General features: G+C 39.5%; 5 protein-coding genes across 8 annotated transcripts; 1 reads left to right on the forward strand and 4 right to left on the reverse strand.

Moving 5' to 3' along the window:
* The first annotated feature begins 202 nt into the window (after nucleotides 1-202).
* Nucleotides 203-1,876, forward strand: LOC108159322 (protein 60A). The gene has a single exon (XM_017292513.2). The coding sequence runs from the start codon at nucleotides 391-393 to the stop codon at nucleotides 1,768-1,770; it is 1,380 nt and encodes a 459-aa protein (XP_017148002.1). The 5' UTR covers nucleotides 203-390; the 3' UTR covers nucleotides 1,771-1,876.
* Nucleotides 1,877-1,918: 42 nt separating this feature from the next.
* On the reverse strand, nucleotides 1,919-7,289 carry LOC108159320 (benign gonial cell neoplasm protein). Its single transcript, XM_017292510.2, has 5 exons — nucleotides 5,752-7,289; nucleotides 4,109-4,456; nucleotides 3,078-4,049; nucleotides 2,329-3,019; nucleotides 1,919-2,271 (listed from the first exon to the last, which is right to left on the reverse strand). Exons 1-5 carry the CDS (start codon nucleotides 7,241-7,243, stop codon nucleotides 2,136-2,138), a joined length of 3,639 nt encoding a protein of 1,212 aa, XP_017147999.1. The 5' UTR covers nucleotides 7,244-7,289; the 3' UTR covers nucleotides 1,919-2,135.
* LOC108159323 (partner of Y14 and mago) lies at nucleotides 4,520-5,557 on the reverse strand. The gene has a single exon (XM_017292514.2). It carries the CDS (start codon nucleotides 5,481-5,483, stop codon nucleotides 4,872-4,874), a length of 612 nt encoding a protein of 203 aa, XP_017148003.1. The 5' UTR covers nucleotides 5,484-5,557; the 3' UTR covers nucleotides 4,520-4,871.
* Nucleotides 7,290-9,867: 2,578 nt separating the features above from the next.
* On the reverse strand, nucleotides 9,868-14,814 carry LOC108160250 (TAR DNA-binding protein 43). 4 transcript variants are annotated; one of them, XM_017294113.2, is made up of 8 exons: nucleotides 14,491-14,813; nucleotides 13,598-13,864; nucleotides 13,222-13,532; nucleotides 11,345-11,549; nucleotides 10,635-11,275; nucleotides 10,432-10,575; nucleotides 10,239-10,366; nucleotides 9,868-10,165 (listed from the first exon to the last, which is right to left on the reverse strand). In XM_017294113.2, the coding sequence occupies exons 2-7, from the start codon at nucleotides 13,836-13,838 to the stop codon at nucleotides 10,286-10,288; spliced, it is 1,623 nt and encodes a 540-aa protein (XP_017149602.1). In that variant the 5' UTR covers nucleotides 13,839-13,864; nucleotides 14,491-14,813; the 3' UTR covers nucleotides 9,868-10,165; nucleotides 10,239-10,285. The 4 variants fall into 4 exon arrangements, with proteins under 4 accessions (XP_017149602.1, XP_033247192.1, XP_017149601.1 ...); XM_033391301.1 differs by lacking the exon at nucleotides 9,868-10,165 and having other exon boundaries at nucleotides 10,197-10,366; nucleotides 14,711-14,814; XM_017294112.2 differs by lacking the exon at nucleotides 9,868-10,165 and having other exon boundaries at nucleotides 10,197-10,366.
* Nucleotides 14,815-16,517: 1,703 nt separating this feature from the next.
* LOC108160581 (ceramide phosphoethanolamine synthase) lies at nucleotides 16,518-18,530 on the reverse strand. Its single transcript, XM_017294675.2, has 2 exons — nucleotides 18,322-18,530; nucleotides 16,518-17,855 (listed from the first exon to the last, which is right to left on the reverse strand). The coding sequence occupies exon 2, from the start codon at nucleotides 17,790-17,792 to the stop codon at nucleotides 16,659-16,661; it is 1,134 nt and encodes a 377-aa protein (XP_017150164.1). The 5' UTR covers nucleotides 17,793-17,855; nucleotides 18,322-18,530; the 3' UTR covers nucleotides 16,518-16,658.
* Between the last annotated feature and the right edge of the window lie 510 nt (nucleotides 18,531-19,040).

The raw sequence follows: 19,040 nt of genomic DNA on the forward strand, positions 1-19,040 counted from the left end.
CACTCAATTTATTTAACTGGCATTCGTTTTTAAATATTTGTCTCTTGTTTTCATCAAACAAACTATATTATGCAGATTCATGTGTCGTTTTTAAAGCGTATTAGGAAAATAAAAGAAGTTGAAAAGAACTGCTAAAAATGGCATTGTTCAATGTCTGTCCAGCCCTGAAGATCGCCCTGCCAACTGATTCAAAACGTAAAGAAAAATGCATCTTCAAGATTAAGATACACACAACAATCTGATTCTGTATACAAGTGCGTCAGAATTTTCCACATCTTCTGCTCATTAAAAAACGATTAAAAACTAATAAATGTTTATGGACAACTAAATGCCACCGTGCACGAGATAGCTCCAGTACACATTAACCAATTACTGTGATCCTTCCGGAGCATGAGCATCATGTTTTCGAGTGTGAGGAATACTTCGGAAGCTGTAGCGGCTCTCGCTTCACTGGGACTGGGACTTGTTCTGATTATATTCGTTTCTACGACGCCAACTGTGATTGACGCCACCCAGTCAGGGATCTATATAGACAATGGCAAAGATCAGACGATCATGCACCGCGTGCTAAGCGACGATGACAAGCTGGATGTTTCGTACGAGATCCTAGAGTTCCTGGGCATAGCCGAGCGTCCTACCCACCACAGCAGCCATCAGCTGTCCTTGAGAAAGTCTGCACCGAAATTCTTGCTAGACGTCTACCACCGCATCACGGAAGAGGAAGGCTTGGGAGGCGGCCATACCGACGATGAAACTGTGCACAGCCATCGCTCAAAGCGCAACGCCGACATGTCCGATGAAAGAAACGTAGATGGAGAGGAAAATTTCATTACGGACCTCGACAAGCGCGCCATTGATGAGAGCGATATTATAATGACTTTTTTGAACAAACGCAATCACAACGTGGAGGAGCTACGTCACGAACACGGCCGCCGCCTGTGGTTTGACGTCTCAAAGGTGCCGAGCGACAACTATCTGGTGATGGCGGAGTTGCGTATCTACCAGAACTCCAACGAAGGCAAATGGCTCACAGCAAACAAGCAATTCACGATCACTGTGTACTCAATGGGACTGGGAGAGTCGGGTCAGAATACGATGGAATCACTGTCCTCGGTGAATACCACTGGCGACTACGTCGGCTGGCTGGAACTGAACGTGACTGAGGGCCTGCACGAGTGGCTGGTACATTCCAAGGAGAACCACGGCATATATATCGGGGCACACGCTGTTAACCGACCCGATCGAGAAGTCAAACTGGACGACGTTGGACTGATCCATCGCAAAGTGGATGACGAATACCAGCCATTTATGATTGGATTCTTTAGGGGGCCCGAACTGATCAAGACTACCTCGCACAGCAGTCACCACAGAAGCAAGCGAAGCACGCTGCATCAGCGCAAGAAAAAGAAGTCGGTGCCAGTGCATCCCTTTTTGGATGTACCCATCGAGAATACACGCAGCTGCCAGATGCAGACCCTCTACATCGACTTCAAGGATTTGGGCTGGCACGATTGGATAATCGCCCCAGAGGGCTATGGGGCGTTCTATTGCAGCGGCGAATGCAATTTCCCTCTCAACGCACACATGAATGCCACCAATCATGCCATTGTGCAGACACTGGTGCATCTGCTGGAGCCCAAGAAGGTGCCAAAGCCTTGCTGTGCCCCGACGAGGCTGGGGGCCTTGCCTGTGCTGTATCATCTCAATGACGAGAATGTCAACCTCAAGAAGTATAGAAATATGATTGTGAAATCCTGCGGGTGCCATTGAATCCAATTTGTAATCTAACCTAAGCATTTTAAAGCATTTCTGTGTAGATGTCTGTACTAATCTCGAATATTTTTATAGAAATATTAAACGCAGTGCCTAACTAACAGTGTGTCGTGTTGTAGTATATATTTCTTAAAACCTCGGAGCATTGATTCTGCAGGATCTCTTTATTAAATTCGACTTCACATTCATTTGGAGTGATGGAGATGTTTATTTGGAGATGTTATAATTCATTGGCATTAACTAAAAAAAATAGCACTTCAACTTTCTTAAAGTTTAACAAAAGGAGTACATCATTAAATGATTATTTGATTTTGAGGGTCGGCAGTACATCCGATACATCCCATAAGGAACAAAGATTAAATTTATCGCTTATGAATCCAATGATTGCGAAAAGCGAACAAGTCCATAATTAAATTTCCAACTCTTTTGTCAATTAGACTGGATATTAAACGGCCGTCAAAGTTTGGCATGCTAACACTTAACGATCGGCAAGCATCGCTAGAAGAGATGATGGTATACATTAGGTCGAGTCGTCAAATTCATTTATATACTCACATAATTTCATACACTGGAATAACATTTCGAAAGTATTCCTTCAATGTAAATTCTCCGTTAGTAGTTTTTGCTCGGCTTATGCTTAGCATTTCATCCTCATTCTTTTTATACAGAATCACGAAAATGTGTCGATTGGGCGTCTCGATGGGTCTGGCAAACTTTCCTAGTACGGATTCGATGTAGGGAGTACTGGTGCTCTTGTAGAAATCCTCACAGGATTCTTTGGTGTGCAGAACGAAGAACTGTCGCTCAACAAAGTGCGAATTGATATCGAAATGTAGTAATGTCCGTCGTTTCAGCAGATCTTCTTTGCTATCTTCTACTTCTTTATTCCAGCTAAAGTGGCGATTTACAGTCAGCAGATAAGAGGTTGGCAGCTTTATAATGGGCTGATAATAAATAGGCGGAGTCTTTGAAAATCCGGCAGCCACATCTTCGTGTTCAAATATTTTGGCCAATGTTTCATTCAGCAAGACCTGGTTGGCCATAATGGTTGCGTCGGCGTTCCATTTGTCCTGATCTCTACAGTGCTTTAAAAATTCATGATATCCACTAAAGAAACACTGACGTACTTTTATGACCAACTCGGCTACAGTTTTTGGCATAACCATCCAGATCCATTCATCTATATAGACATTGACGTTATCATTTTGGCTTAGACTCATTTGGGAAGACCTCATTCTGCTCGGACCTAAAATAAGAATACATTTAAATAATCAGTTACTCTAAGACGTGACACGCCAACTTACCAGTAAACATAGCCACTGCTAGGGGAAGAACCACGGTGGCGTATAAAATGTAGTTCTTCTGCTTGGTGCAGACAATCCAGGGACTGCGAAAATTAAGAGCCGAGCTGCTAAATGGCTCTAGAAAGTCCCGCAGCACTGTGTTGGGATGCAAGTGTACTTTCTCTGAATAAGCCGACTTGAGACACGATTTTCCCACATCTAGCACGCAGATATTTGGATACATGCCGCCGGTTAGGGCCGCCTTTACCACGTGCCAATTTCCCGACAACAAATTAAGATTTGGAATGCTAAGCATGCCACGGAAATGAATCATTTGTGCCGCTCGTAGGGAGGACACAATATAGGAGCGGATGAAACTCAGCTGCTCCATCAGTCCGTTCAGAATAAAGTCGTATTCGTTGGTTAAATACAGAATCGGCATCTTGCTCTTTTGCCGATTCTGCCACTCCTGAAACAATCTCAGGAACATAAAGTGGTCCGAAAACTGATTGTCTGCCAGGCGACTACGTTCATTCTTGATGAGATTTTGAATATAAATCGTGAATCGATCCCACAAGTTGTCAATGTCCTCAGTGAAGGGAATACTCAGCGGATCCGTCGTCGAGAGCGAGGTCACTATGGTCAGTATTGGATCCAGGCATTGAAGACGAATCCCAAAAATTAAAAGGCGTCCGAGTTGGCAAGGGACTGGTATATCTAGGAGCCGGCAGCCAAGCCATGTGAGATCTTCGACCTCGTTCAAGGCCTCAATTTTTTTCAGGAACTGCACGGCATGGTGCACATTAATGAATGGCGGTGGGGCAATGGTATAGCCTAGGTATTCACTGACCATCATGTTCGGCGACAATGCTTTCACCGTCAAACAGATCTTGTCCAGCTGTATTCTTTGAAGCAGGTGTGTGCTATTTTCACTGAGCGAATTGTATGCGCATTTGGATAACAATCTAAAGCATTGTGAATCAGCAGCAGCTCCTGCAAAAAAACAGAATGTAAATCAAGAGTTATGTTCTGAAAGAACGGGGAACCTTTACCGTCGACGATGGATTCCCTTCTCAAGAGACAGTCTTTGGCCACCCATTCGTATCGATTCTCAGCGCAGTAGCTGCCGCTATTGTAAATGGTATACTGTTTGCAAGCAGTGTCGATCAGGTACTTGAACGGCACCTGAAGAGCCAACGACTCAATTATATCTGTGGCCAACACCACTTTGTCAGTGTCGTCGCGAGCATTAACCACATCGTCAATGTACTCTCCGCCCATATTTTCGTGCAGCAAGAATATTGAAAATTCTTGCAGTTTGCCGCTCATGTAATGACTGAGAAGCATATAGTTCAGTTTAACAATATGATAATAGGTGGGCAAAATGACCAAAATGTTGCCTGAAAAGAGATGGAGATTCATTAAAATAGATTAGCGATACCTAAACATAGCCATATCAAATATTTAGTTGTATCCATAAAAGAGAGTTGATTTATTAAATCTGATTTACAATGCTGTTTCCTAGACAAATACACCCGGCGATTCCTCCAATCAAATCAAATGAACAACGTTACAAGACAGATGCACAATGATACAATTATCTGATACATAATTCTAAAATGGCATTTCTTAAGCTATAACTAATATGTAGAACTATTTAACAGGCATAAGTGAGTGTGGTGTGGTGTGCTGGTTTGTGTGTTTCCGGGCAGAGCGGCGCGACATCTTCAGGTCAGTGTGCTCTCTTTAAATTTAAGTGTAAGCATTAGAAATGCCTGGTGGCTGAGGCAGAGTTGAGTTGAGCTCGATATTTCGCTATGATTGTGGCTTTGGCTGCACTGCGTCGCTGTTTTCCAATGCCGATAGCTGCTTTAGGATTTCGGTTTTCTTTTTCACCTTGTCGAGCTGGTCTTTGTCCAACTTTTTATGCTCGCCGGCCTGAATTCTGCTCTCGATTTGTTCGATTTCGCGGATTTTCTTGCGAAGCTTTTTTAATTGTTTCTCAGTATCGACATCTTCGGGTACGTTAAGCTTCAATTTATCCGCCAGAGCGTTTGATATCACATTGACGTTCGTCTTGCTGTCAGACGAAGGTTGGCAAACCTTAAGCGGCGACCCGCCACTGGAACCACTGGGGCCACTTAGGGCAACTGCAACTCCTTCCTTGTCCTTGTCCAGCTTCTTTGTTCTCGTCCTCTCCTGCTTCTCGCGCTCTTTCTTTGACTCTGCCGCCAGAATGGGACACATGCCAGGCGGCACTCCAGTCTGTCTTTGGGCGACAAACTGCTTGCCCTTGCTCTCGTACAGCGGCACCTCCTCCTGCGGCACGTACCCATCTTTTACACGACGCGCCTTGCGCCAAGTGCCATCTGGACGCTTTGTGGCCGGGATAAATTTCCCCTCGCTGCTTTGCTGGTAAGTGCTCATTTTTTACGTTTCAACCAAAGCCTGCTACCCTGGTTCTATATTCCAAAAAAAAAAACAATGCTAAATGGCAAAGGGCGATATGTATCGATGGATGCGATACATAGGCACATTGGAGATGGAACTATTGCGAACTATCACAGCTCACGATTAATCATATAACCATTATTATATGGAATATACTACCGTTAACTAAACAGCAGGGAATGGAAATACCCCTCGCTGGATACCGTCTTTTTATAAGTAGAGAATAAAATAGTAGTTGTCTTACCTGACGGATATTCCGGCTTGGTTCGCAACAAGTAAAACAAATCTATGATAAGATCGTAGTCCACAAAATCGGGCTTGGTGCTTTTAATTGCATTGCCCCGCAGGCTCCAATTGTTCAGGACGTCAATGCACTCATTGTTTTCCATTGATGCGGCCACTGTGATCGCGTTCTGGTGCTGCTCATCCACAACGTACGGATCAGCACCCATATACAGCAAGATGCGTAGGTGGTTAGCATTGTTCTGCTGCGACGCAATGAGCACAGCAGTCTTGCCGCTGGTCGAATGGCGATAGTTGACGGGCACCAAGTCGTAATTGACGGCATACAGAAATGGACGAATAGAAAGATCAGTGCCGAGCTCCTCGTAGGCATCCAAACATTTATCCATTTGCTCATTTCTGGCGGTTTTGGTTCTGTACACCTCTGGAGTCTCCTTGTAAATGTCCTGCCCCTTGTGAATGCCAGCCTCTGAAATACGGCTGTGAATATCACCCAAATACGAAATGCGGAGCTCCGGTTTTTGGGCTCCTTTCGGCATCAATTCTGTCCCTTCTCCAAAATAGTCGGTAAATTTCTTCACGTCGGCCATTTGACATAGCAGTATGACTCGAAGATTTTGGTGCAAGGTCAGGGCATTTCGCAATTCACTGAGCAAAACGTCGATATAGGGATCATGCCGGTGCACATCGTTAACAATGAAGTGGCTGATGTTCAGGCATTTCTGGCTTGTCAGAGAACGTAACACATACTGCGCCGTGGAGCATATAATGTGCGTTCCCGAGCTGATGTTGCTGGTATGCGGCAGTTGAACTCCCACAGTCTCACCCAAATCCTCGGCGAAGTAATGAGCCAGGCGCTTGCTATTGTACATTGCCAAAACGTTTTCATTCTCGATGCAAATTATCTTCGCCTTTGTTTTTTTAGATGCGCAATCTTCAAAAATGATAATTGGCATATATAGCGATTTGTCCCACGAGAGATCTGCACTGAACACCATTACCCGCTGTTTATACAGGGTCTGTATGACGTTGTCGATAATCGGATAGCCGGGAAATTTTTTCATTAAATTGCGCTGCGTAACGTCCTTGACACGCGGCGTAGGCGCCATGATTGTCGGAAATGGTAGATGACGCCCCGAAATTTCAGCAACAAACCCACGCTGTGGAATGTAATCTGAGCTCAATATTAGTTCATCTTTTCCCAAGTTGCTTGATCGTCCCAACATGGTTAGAATGTTCATTGCCGTTGAAGGCGAGAATGTCATTATTTTTGGCTCCTCCAAATAATGGCGGCAAGCTTGCTTGAATACTTTGACAATTTCGCCATTATTAAACACGAACTGCGCCCGCAAGCCCAAAGAGCTGGCGAATCGCATGAAAATTTCGTGCTCTGACGACCGAAATGTGCATGGGAATTGTTGGCAGCATCGCCGGCCAGCCATAAAGTACAGCAGTTGCTGCGGAATAAACTTATCTTTAATAATTTCGTTCATTTTGATCAAACGATTTTACAAAACTGAAACTTTTTTCACACAATAGCAAATGGCGGCGCTTTCCGTTGATGTCAAATTTAGTGCGCGTCAAGTGTGACCAGTGTGACCCTCAGAAATATACCGAAACATACCGTCTTACTTTAAAAATATACCGTAAATATACTGAAGAGCTCAAGTTCTATAAATATTCCTCAATTTTGATATTCTGTCGAATATTCTCAGCTATATAGAATATTTAGCCATGCCCACATAATTTCAACCGATTAACTGGCTTATTCTAAATAATTTCTTTTATTGGATTTTTCGTAAAAAAAGGTTTTAGCGAAATAGGTCAAGACAAAAAAACGAAAGAGGATAGTCGTTCATATTGCTCAATTTAGAGATTCCGTTGAATAATTCTGGCTAACTAAGACCAATGAATAAATTTTCTTCAAGATTGGCTAGTTTTTAATCCTTGCTTTTATAGTATTTTGACTAAAACAAGGTTTAAACAAAAGAGTTCTACAAAAAAAACAGTCGCAATGTTGCTGTTAAATAATAGAGACACATTTTCTCAATTCTATAATATTCTTTTCACTAGGGTATGAGAACTAGTGTTGCCGGTAATTATTGTTGTCAACCGGTTATTCACCAATAAATACTCGATTTTGATATTCCGTTGAATATTACTAGCTAAATAGAGCCCTTAGCTTTGCCTACATCATTTTATCCGATCAATGAATCAATTTTCTACTTAACTGGCTTATTCTTATTACTTGCTTTTATTGGATATCTATATAACGTTGAAAATTAAATTTAATAGATTGATGAAATCGACAAAATATACCATTATATACCGATTTACCGTAAATACCGTTGATGTCAAATTTTGTGCGCGTCAATCAGTGTGGCTGACCCTCAGAAATATACCGAAGTACACCGAAATATACCGTCTCATGTACTGATGAAGAAACGAACTTAGCCCACTTAAGGCCCCTTTTTTAAAAAGGATAATAACTTGAGCTAAGTCGCGGAAAATAATACTAATAATAATAATGATAATACTTCTTGTAGATCCATCCCATTTTTAACCGATATCTTCTACCTGAACTGCGCTTAAATTCTTCAAGATTCATAATTTTCGTGGAGGGTATAAACATTGGGTCGACATTGGGTTAATTGTTCAAATGTTCGGAAATCGCATTCCTCGATTTTGATATTCGCTTTGATATTATTAAAAAGCTAGGGTCCTGAGACCTGTACACATAATTTTACCCGACTGATGAATCATTTGGTCTATAAGATTGGCTAATTTTAAGGACCCCGTTTTATTGGATTGTGTCTAAACCAAGGTTTGAACAAAAAAGGTGAAAACATAAAAAGTAAGTCAGCATGAATTGATACGTCACTTGGGCACTTGTTGCTTGTCAACCGGTGGTATGGATACCTCAATACCCTAGTTCCTTCAATTAATAAAAATTATGTTTTCCAATCAGATTTAAAACAAAAGTATTGACATTTTCTTAGATTGACATGTTTTAGACCTAATTACGCTTATGATTAGTTTCCTGTTCGTATAAATATCTCGTTCGCACCGTTCGTCATGCGGCAGCGCCCCTCGGTCGGTTGGGCGGGAGGAGGGCTGCGTTTTGCCTGGGATCCGCGCGTAACAGCCTTCTGCTGGTTTCACACGGGCCACTTGACGGTGCAGTAACTGCATCGCCTCTTGAAAGATGCAGTCATTGCATGTCAACGTCCAAGAAAAAAAACTATATGAAGCGACTAGTTCGTATACGTGAGGGAAATAAGCCGACCGGGGAGCCATCATCGTATAGACATACATACAAAGTAGAGCGAGCCAGAACATGGCTATCCAGGAGGGGACTAACATTAGCCACTCACAAAACATAGGCGATCCCTATAGGAATCATTACTAAGGAAAATAAATAAAACTACAGGTTTTTTCTGTTGTTTTTTTTTTTTTAATTTTTTCAATAAATAAATATTCGTGTACCATTAGTTCCGTTCGATCATTTGGATTATAGTTTGATCATTGAGCACGTATGTATGTGAGCGTTCGCGATTTATCCTCTTGCGTTCGAGAAAACTTTTTCCTAAAATTTAACCAAAACACGATTTGACAAGAAATAAAATGGGCATTGGGATTAATGGGCGATTTCGATGATGATTTGGGACTAATGAAGTAAGGACAAGCCACTTTTCAGCCAGCCTTGACTGCAGCTTGCCTGGCTGTTCCTTGCCTCTGTGTTCCTCTGTATATGTGTACATATTCGGATATGTTTATTATTTTAATATATTTATACCCGATACTCAAAATGAGTATTGGGGTATTTTAGATTTGTGATGAAAATGGATGTGTGTAAGGTCCAGAAGGAATCGTTTCCGACCCTATAAAGTATACATATTCTTGATTAGCATCAATAGCCGAGTCGATTGAGTCCTGTCTGTCTGTCCAACCGTCCCTTCTGTCAGTCCCTATGAGCGCCTAGTGCTCAGAGACTATAAGAGCTATTCTCCGAATTATCCCAGTTAAACAAATTTAAATTGGCTTTTGCTTGTATTGATTTTATTTATCAATAAGTTTCTAATTTTTTTTGTTTTTTGAACTCTATATCAAGTGATAATTGTAATTTACACTGATTTATTCTTTATTTCTTCGACATTATATCAAAGTTCTAGTGCACATTTTTCATATGCATGCTTAAACAAATACTGCACCCTTGCAGGGTGTTTAAATTTGGTACCCCACAGAAGGAAGCATTCCCTAAACAACAACCCTGATGGATTTAGCCATGTAGGTCTGGCAAAACAAGGAAATAATCCAATGGTAACAGATTTTCAGATCTAAGTAGATAAACCATTATTTATGGGTCGTTGAACCGCAAAGGGTGTATAAACTTCGGCGCGCCGATGTCATATTTCCTGAATTTTTAATAAAAGAATAGAATAGACATTTAAATAAGCTACACAAGTTATGGTTTAATCAAAAATTTACTTCTTAAATAATAATTGGTTGTTACCAAACCTAATTGGTAAATATACTCAAAGAAAATTGGATTTCTCCACAGAATTCTGGGAGCTGCTTTGATTTGACCAACCAGCGTTACCAGGTGCACAGCCATTCTGTAATATAGAGAATAAAAATAAATTATTTGTATTTGTGGATATCATTTGAATGGGAAACTAACCTGTTGGTCGTTACAAGTAGAGTTGTCGGCTTTAATCATTCCACCAGGTCCTGGATTATTTGGGTTATTTGATCCTTTTCGACCGCCATAGTTGTTGGCGTTGTGGCCGCCGTTTTGAGCCATCCACGATAAAAAATTTCCACCCTGAAAAGTAACTGAGAGAGTTTTTTGTTTGAAACAATGATAGAGTGTAGAAGGCTTGCCTGCTGGTCCTGGTTTTGATTTTGCAGCTGATTGCCCACAAGGCTCCACTGATTCAACGCAGCAGCAACCAAAGCAGGGTTGATCGGCAATGAGTTTAAATTAAGTCCGACCCCCAAAGGGTTGTTCATGTTCTGTCCTTGGTTGGACGAGCTCGATCCTTGCGAATTAATGCCTAATGCTTGTAAGTTAGGCATGTCCAAGGGTCCCCTGTTCATCCAGCCGCCACTGCCTACGTTTCCATTGTGGGGCTGGTTCATTCCATGAAAGTTTCTATTGTAGGGAGCGCCACCATCCTGACGGTGCCCACCACTAGCGTGATTACTACTGTTATTATGGTAGCCCCCACCCGCATTGCCACCCATTCCGTAATGTCCGCCCATTCCGTAACCACCACTGGCATTGTTGCTGTGACTGTGACTGTGACTATTGGCGATAATCGGGTTCTCACCACCGTGTGCATTGTGTTGATTATTACCTCTGTGTTGCCCACTTCGGCCAGGATGTGATGACATGTGATTGCCTTGAGGATGATACGAATGCATGCCATAACTGTTGCCAGAGCTGTAGTTGTAGTTCTGTCCTTGATGGCTTCTGCTCTGCTCGGCTTTAGGGGCGGCATTCGAAACATGAACTGATACACCTATAGAAGTCACAAAGCTTTTCTGTTATCGCAATAGTTGTCTTTGCCTCGCGCAAACGTTGCTCTTACCTTTAATTATATGATCCTCTCCACACAGCGATTGGGCTACATCCGGATCGAAAAATGTGACAAAGCTAAAGGCCCGAAATGGTCGGGGTATAAACACATCGGTAACCTCTCCAAACTTTGAAAAATATTCGCGCAAGTCATCTGAGTTGATGTCCTCTGTACAGCGACCAACGAAGACTTTGCATGGCACCTGGTGACCTACCCCCTAGAAGATAATTTTTTTTAGTTTAAAACTCGACCCAGCTAGTATATAGTACACGCTTATAAGCTTTCTTTCATCTCCTATAAAACTTTTCTAATAAACATAATTAAAAAATCAAAATTACTTTTAGTTTTCTAACCTACAATAGACTATAAAAATGTTTATCATAAGCATTTTTCATTTCAAATATATATTTTATGATCGATTAAACCTTAAAATCATAAATAAGGGCTGGCCAAAATAATAAGTACAGCAATTCTCCAAAGCGAAAAACTAAAAGCGTTTCAAATTTTTTACACTTTTTTCTTATAATTTACAATCTTTTAATAGTATCCTATATAGCCACACTTATTTTGAATGATTTTGGCCATTCTTCTTGGCATACTAGCAATAAGTTTGCGGCAAGTCTCCACTGGAATCTCATACCACGTTTTTTGCACAAATTCTCCACAATTATTTTTCTTTTCGAAAAGAATTTTTACCAATTCGACGTTTTAAGTCACCCCAAAGGTTTTAAAATGGGTTTAAGTCAGGAAACTGACTTAGCCAAGCCAGAACGTTTACATTTTTTCCCGTAAACCAAGCGTTCACCACCTTTGAGGTGTGCTTTGGGTAATTTTCCGTTAGAAAGACCCATCTTAAGGGCATGTTTTCCTCAGCTTAAGGTTGTATAATGACTGTCAATATGTTTTTATACCCGAATTGGATCACATGATCAGTTATGCGATGTACCGGCTCAACGCCATGCCAAGAAAAATGGCCTCAGATACCTATACATCGGTCTCCGTTCTTAACCATTTTCTTTGTGTACCGGAAGTCGAATTCTTTGCCTTTGGGTCGTTGTATACATCTTTTGGAGTCATTATCAAAAAGATTTATTTTTGTTTCATCTCTCAATAATATATTATTCCACTTCTAAGACCCATCTGACCCAGACCATGCGAAATGATTTTCAACGACTTTTTGCATCATCTTCAAAATTTTTACTCGGAGTAAGGGAACTTTTCGGACTATACGTCCTGTTATGTCTATATATTGAAGTCTCCGACGAACCATCAGACCTGATTTTTCTTTGCCAATTTGAGCGGATATGGCCTTGGAAGACATGAACTGATCCTTTTTTGCAAGACTGATTATGCGGGTGTCCGTTGTTTGTAAAGATTTCTTCTTCCATCCTCGATTTTCAATAACCACTTTAGATATTAAAGCATTCTGAACAAAAAATTCCGAGCGTCCAAGACTTTTCGCAATTTCCCGGAGAATTTTCCTTTCTTTTTGAAGACTTATGGAAAACTTCTTTTCTTCAGGAGTAGGGCCTAACTAAAGAATTTTTTTAAACTCTCATGTACTTAAATATGAGAGAACTCAATAAAAACCAACAATCCTTTGACCAAATCCTTATCTAATCCTTCAAAATTTATAAATAACACCAGTGTACTTATTATTTTGGCCAGACCAAAAATGCCCATTCAGCAAAAATGTATGCATAGACTTTACTAAGATGGTTCCCCACTTTAATTTTTGATTTAAATAATTGGCAAGACTGTAACACTTCCGAATATAAACAATTGGCATCAATACATTTACAAACATTCGAGCTATTCCATAACAAACTAGCACGACACCGATGTACTTATTTTTTTGGCCAGTAGTGTATGTCTGGATCTGTATATACCTTTGAATTTGGAACTTTCACCTCACACCAGCGCCCATCGATGAGGTGACGATTAGAGAGTACGCGCATCTGGGCGTCGTACGAACCGAAACGTACAAATCCAAAGCCTTTTGACTGTCCCGACTTGACATCCTTCTTTATCTGCGCCATTAGCACTTCTCCATAGCTCTCAAAGTATTCTCTCAAGCTATCCTCAGTTGTTTTCCACGGGAGTCCCAGAACAATGAGGTCAGTGCACCGTAGTCGCGTTTCAATGCGTTTCGTTTTGGCTGTTGAATTTTCTAAATTGTCGTCGCTTTTGCGTTTATTTTCTGTGAGAGGGAATTGGCTCCGATAAAAGCTAGTTTTAACGAATACAATGTTGTATTTGGTTTACCTTTGGGGAACACACAAAAATAAATGTATTCTCCCCACCCGGAATCGACACTTGGCGGAAATAGTCGGCCCTCGTTTGACCGTACGCCTCGCACGGCTTTGGTGTCCATGTTGCGATACTTGAGGCCGCAGGAGCCTGGAAACTGTGCCTGCAGGGTCGACAGAAGTAATGTGCCATCTTCCTCAGCCGGCAGCTCGATGGGCTCGTCACCCTCCTCCTCCGACACTTGAACAAAATCCATAATAACTATGGCTTCTTTGAGTAACTCTAAAATGACAAGAAAGTTAATCCAACATTCTGCGTAAGCGGTTCACTTGTCGCTCTATTCTTGATCCATCATTCAATCAACTGAAGCATCCCACTTGGTAATATACTCGTACATATTCAGATCAGACTCTATCTATGCTACATACATTACACGAAATGCACTCATTCGATTCGTCTCATACTTTCTTTCAAAATAAACCAAACAAACAAACAAACAAACCATTTAATGCTCAGAGATTCAAATCAAAGAAAAGGAATTATAAATGCCTTAGAAAAAGTGTACTTTTTGTAAGATCTCTCTATGACAATAAACGCTAGCATGTTTTCTATTCGACAAAAAAAAATGAAAATATCGATTCATGAAAATTGAATTAGATAAAAACAAATTGGCATAACTGATTTAATAAATAAAGGGTATTTAAATACGATGATTAGTTGAAGAGTCCTAGGAGGTTATATGTATATGAAAAAAGCAAACATCTCTCTAAACTCAACATTTCAATGGGAAAATTGTGGGAAGGGGATTGTGGCCTAGAGGAAGCATTATGTACATATGACATGTGGGTACATACATATGTACATATAGCGCATCCTAAATGGTGGTTTGGTTACACAACAATTCTTACACTATTGATAGGGGTTAGATGTAACGTAACACCACAGACGTAGTGCCTGTAATATCTGATTTCTGGTAGCACTTGCACACGTAATGTTTTATATGGTATGAATTTGCATTTATTCATTCATTAGGCATTCTTTTCACGCTAGTTTTTCGACACAACACACGCCATTTAAATATGCACATCCACTTTCAATTAGTGCGTAATAAATACAAAGAATATTTACAATTTCATTGTTAATGACTTTGATTTAGTAAATAACACCATATTTCCTTTGATTTGCTGAAAAAATTTTCTTGTATGTATATCACTATGGCCGCCGCTTATGGATAAGACCCTCAAAAATATACCGTCTCGTTTTAAAAATATACCGAAAATATGCTGACGAAGTCAAGTTCTGTTGTACATATTCCTCGTTTTTGATATTCCGTCGAATATTACTAGCTATATAGAACATTTAGCCCCGCCATCATAATTTTATACGATTGATGAATCAATTTTCTATTTAACTGGTGTATTCTTAATACTTGATTTTATTGCATTTTGCGTAAAAAAAGGTTTTAGCGAAGAAGGTCAAACAAAAAACAAGTAGCGAAATAGGTCAATCAAGACAAACGAAAAAGGAAATTGCTCAATTGTGATATTCCATTGAATAATGCTGACTAACTAAATCTCTCAGCAATGCCCACATAGTTTTATCCCATTGATGAATAAATTTTCTACTAGACTGGATAGTTTTTAATCCTTGCTTTTATTGTATTTATTGTAAAAAAAGGTTTAAACGAAAAAGTTCAACACAAAAAGAGTCGCTATATTGCGTGTAAGCCGTAGTATAGGCCTTTGTATACCCTATTTTGTTAATTTTATATGAGAGTATAAATATTGATATGAAGATAAAACGTAACTAATAAAGACCTTTTCTCAAATTTAGATTTTTTAGACATATTCATGTATATGATGAGTGTTTTGTATATATATCTCGATCCTGATACCTATTCTTGGTCTCTGCAAGAAGACAATAAGCTTTAAAATATCGTTGAAATATTGAAAATAATATTAAATAATATTGAATAATATTAAAATATATTGAAAATAAATTGTTTTTGCATGGGATGACAAACATATTCACAATTCTATAACATCCATTTCCCCCAGGTTATTACAGATTCTACCCGATTCAAATAAATACCAAAATATACGGTCGCATTTCAAAAATATACCGTAAATATACTGACGAATTCAAGTTCTGTTATACATATTCCTCGTTTTTGATATTCCGTCGAATATTACCAGCTATATAGCACAATTAGCCATGCCCACATAGTTTTATACAATTTATGAAAATTTTTCTACTTAACTGGTTTATTCTAAATACTTGCTTTTAATGGATTTCTATATAACGTTGAAAATGAAATTTAATAGATTGATGAAACTGGCAAAATATACCATAATATACCAATATACCATAACCTCCTACCATACCTTCACCTCCCTTAAAATGCGTTCTTTTGGAACAGTCGAAACGAAACAAGAATTTTTAAACATTGATATGGTTTTTCTTGCAATAAAATAAATAATTATAGTGTTCCTGAAAGATAAATAATAAAATTGTACATTATTACATTATAATTAAATAATTGGTGAACAACAAAAAAACGTCAAGAATGTACGCTCACTGTCTATTTACGTTTCGTTTATTTTTTTAAGTATATATGTACATATATCACTCAGAGTGGAAATTACTTAATTTTGCTTCATTTATTGTAGCCAAGAAAAATGTTAAGAATATAATTATATCAGGGGTTTTCCTGCTTATGTTACAGAACTAAATAGTGTTAATATTCCTCTAAGGACCCAGATCTTTGATACCATATCTACAAGCTACAAGGCCCCAAGAATTAAGATTTGATAAGATTTTATAACAATTTATTATAGATTTATTGATCAATAACATTGTTATCACAGCTGAAGACATGCTCTTGTAGTCGGCCTTAACAAAAAGTATCTCTGTATGAAAAGATGCATTAGTTGTTTTGTGTTTTGAAATATTGATGTTTAAGAAATATGGTTAAAATACACAGACATCAATCATTATATACATATAAATAATAAAAAAGGCATCGTTGTATTCCACTACAGAAATATTATTGTATTTTCTCGTAATATTAATAAAATCACAGTGAAATATTACTGCACGCTGTCGAATTAAAAATGTAGTTCTGTGCCTCCAAAATGTGCATTTCAGTTAAGCAAATTGCAACTAACAATATAATGTAACCGCTATAACGTATCGTTCTCAAAAAGTCCCACAGCTTGTCGCAAAAAATGCTGAGTAGCACGAGGTGGAGCAATGAGTGTACATTAACAATGCGCCACATCCACGCCACACAAAAGAACCAATTGGACTTGAATACGTAGTTCTGGCAATGAAGGTACTGACTGCTGCTAACGTCTTCACGCTCCAACATGTTCTGGTAGACGGCTATATAGCGATTCCAAGCAGTCGAACTGAGCAAGAGTTGTCCCGTAAAGCTGATCACATTTTTGGCCACTTTTCGCGTGGTTGCCTTCATTTTTGGAATCATTGTCGGCTCAGGTGTTTTGGGGTCACTCATTGGTATGATCGAGTAGCCCCGTCGAGGCGGGTTGTTTTTCAGGTAAAAGAATATGCCCAGCAGTAGGGCAATGCAGCCGAGTCCATCGCAGAGGCCGTCCACATAGTAGCCCGACGTGCCAATTTCGGAGCGCTCCCCCCGAATATGCTTCCTCACTCGGGCCACATGTCCATCCAAATCATCCAAGAAGGTGCGTATCTGGAAGAGGAGCACGCCCAGTCGTCTGTATCCCAGGCTATCGGATGCCACCAGTTTTCCGGACAAACAAGCCACACCCACATGGAAAAATGATATCATATTGGGCGTGATGAACGTGGAACGGGAGAATCCAATGACATTGTCGAACATAGTGGCCAGTGGTGCAAACAGGTAGTGGTTCGTGTGGTCCAGCAATATAGCTTTGACAGTTACATGGCAGAGCGGATTAATATCACAAGATATCCATGTGTGATCTTCATAGGACGGCTCTTTCTCAGCGGTGGGAAGTTTTGTGCTGCTACTGTGGTCTGATGTGGCTGCTGGTGCAAGCGGCGATGGTGCAGATATTGTCGAGGTGTTCGTATGGTAATTCCGTTCTATAACATAGTTATGAATCCGCAAATAAAGCTCCACATCCATAAAAATGTAGAATATTATCAACAGAAACAGTAGCGTTAATAGTATCTTGCTGACTTGTGAACTGGGCCCAATCATGGTGGTAATATTTTGAGGTAGCTTTCAATTCTAAATTCCTTTCGAGGTGCTTTCAGGATACAACTGTAACGAGACGAGAAAATTGATTATTAAGGGTTTATAAAGGTTAAATTGCTTAAATTAATGTTCTATACCGTCACACGAACACATGTACGCTTGTGTGCATGCATGACGACATAACAATTCCAGCGACTTTCATTCTATTCCTATTCCTATCTATTCTCGGTATTTACGGAAGCCATTAACATGTTGATGGCATGGCCTGAGTATTATGTGGACTTTTCACTGCTTATAACTATTGCCAGGCAAGTTAACGCTTTTAAAGATACAATAACAAAGATATGTATGTACATACATACATACTATGTGGTTTAATCAATCAAATAAAGCACACACCCGCATGTATAGGCATGCTTGTGTTTGTATGTATGTATTGACGATAAGTAAACATATGCTATGATGGTTTTAATAACCAATAAATAGGTGCTCAATCGGCTTTGCATAGAAGGGGAATTGCAAGTTTACTTACCTTCATAGCTCAAAAATAAACTTCCTCTATCAAAACATCCTATCCTTGTTAAACTGTTGTCTTCGCCAAACCAAATGTTCTATTTTGTTTCGTGAAACTTGTAGATTGACGTTTCGGAAATTCGTTATAGCGCAATAGTTTACATGCGGCAATTAGCAACAAGAACGTATATATATATAAATAAAAATAAATATATTTTTATTAATTATTTTCTTGTTCCGAGCAGTGTGACCGCGGATTTATCGTTAAAATATACCGTCCGACCCTAAGAAATATATCAAAATATACCGTGTCATTTTTAAAATATACCGTAAATATACTGACGAATTCAAATTCTATTTTACAAATTCCTCGTTTTTGATCTCCGTGGAATATTCTCAGCTATATAGCAAATTTAGCCATGCCCACATAATTTTATACGATTGTTGAATCAATTTTCTACTTGACTGGCTTGTTTTAAATACTTGCTTTTGTTGGATTTAGTCTAAAATAGGTTTTAGGAAAGAAGGTCAAATAAATAAAACGTAATAAAACGTAAGAGAAATATCGTTCCAATTGCTCAATTTCTTTATTCCGTTGAATAATGCTGCGTAACTAAAACCTTTAGTTCTGCCCACATAATTTTATCCGATTATTGAATCAATTTTATATTTGACTGGCCTCTTCTAAATACTTGCTTTTATTGGATCTTGTCTAAACAAAAGGTTTCTTGTAGCGAA

This window comes from Drosophila miranda, chromosome 3 (assembly GCF_003369915.1).
Source record: "Drosophila miranda strain MSH22 chromosome 3, D.miranda_PacBio2.1, whole genome shotgun sequence".
Taxonomy (NCBI): Eukaryota; Metazoa; Arthropoda; class Insecta; order Diptera; family Drosophilidae; genus Drosophila; species Drosophila miranda.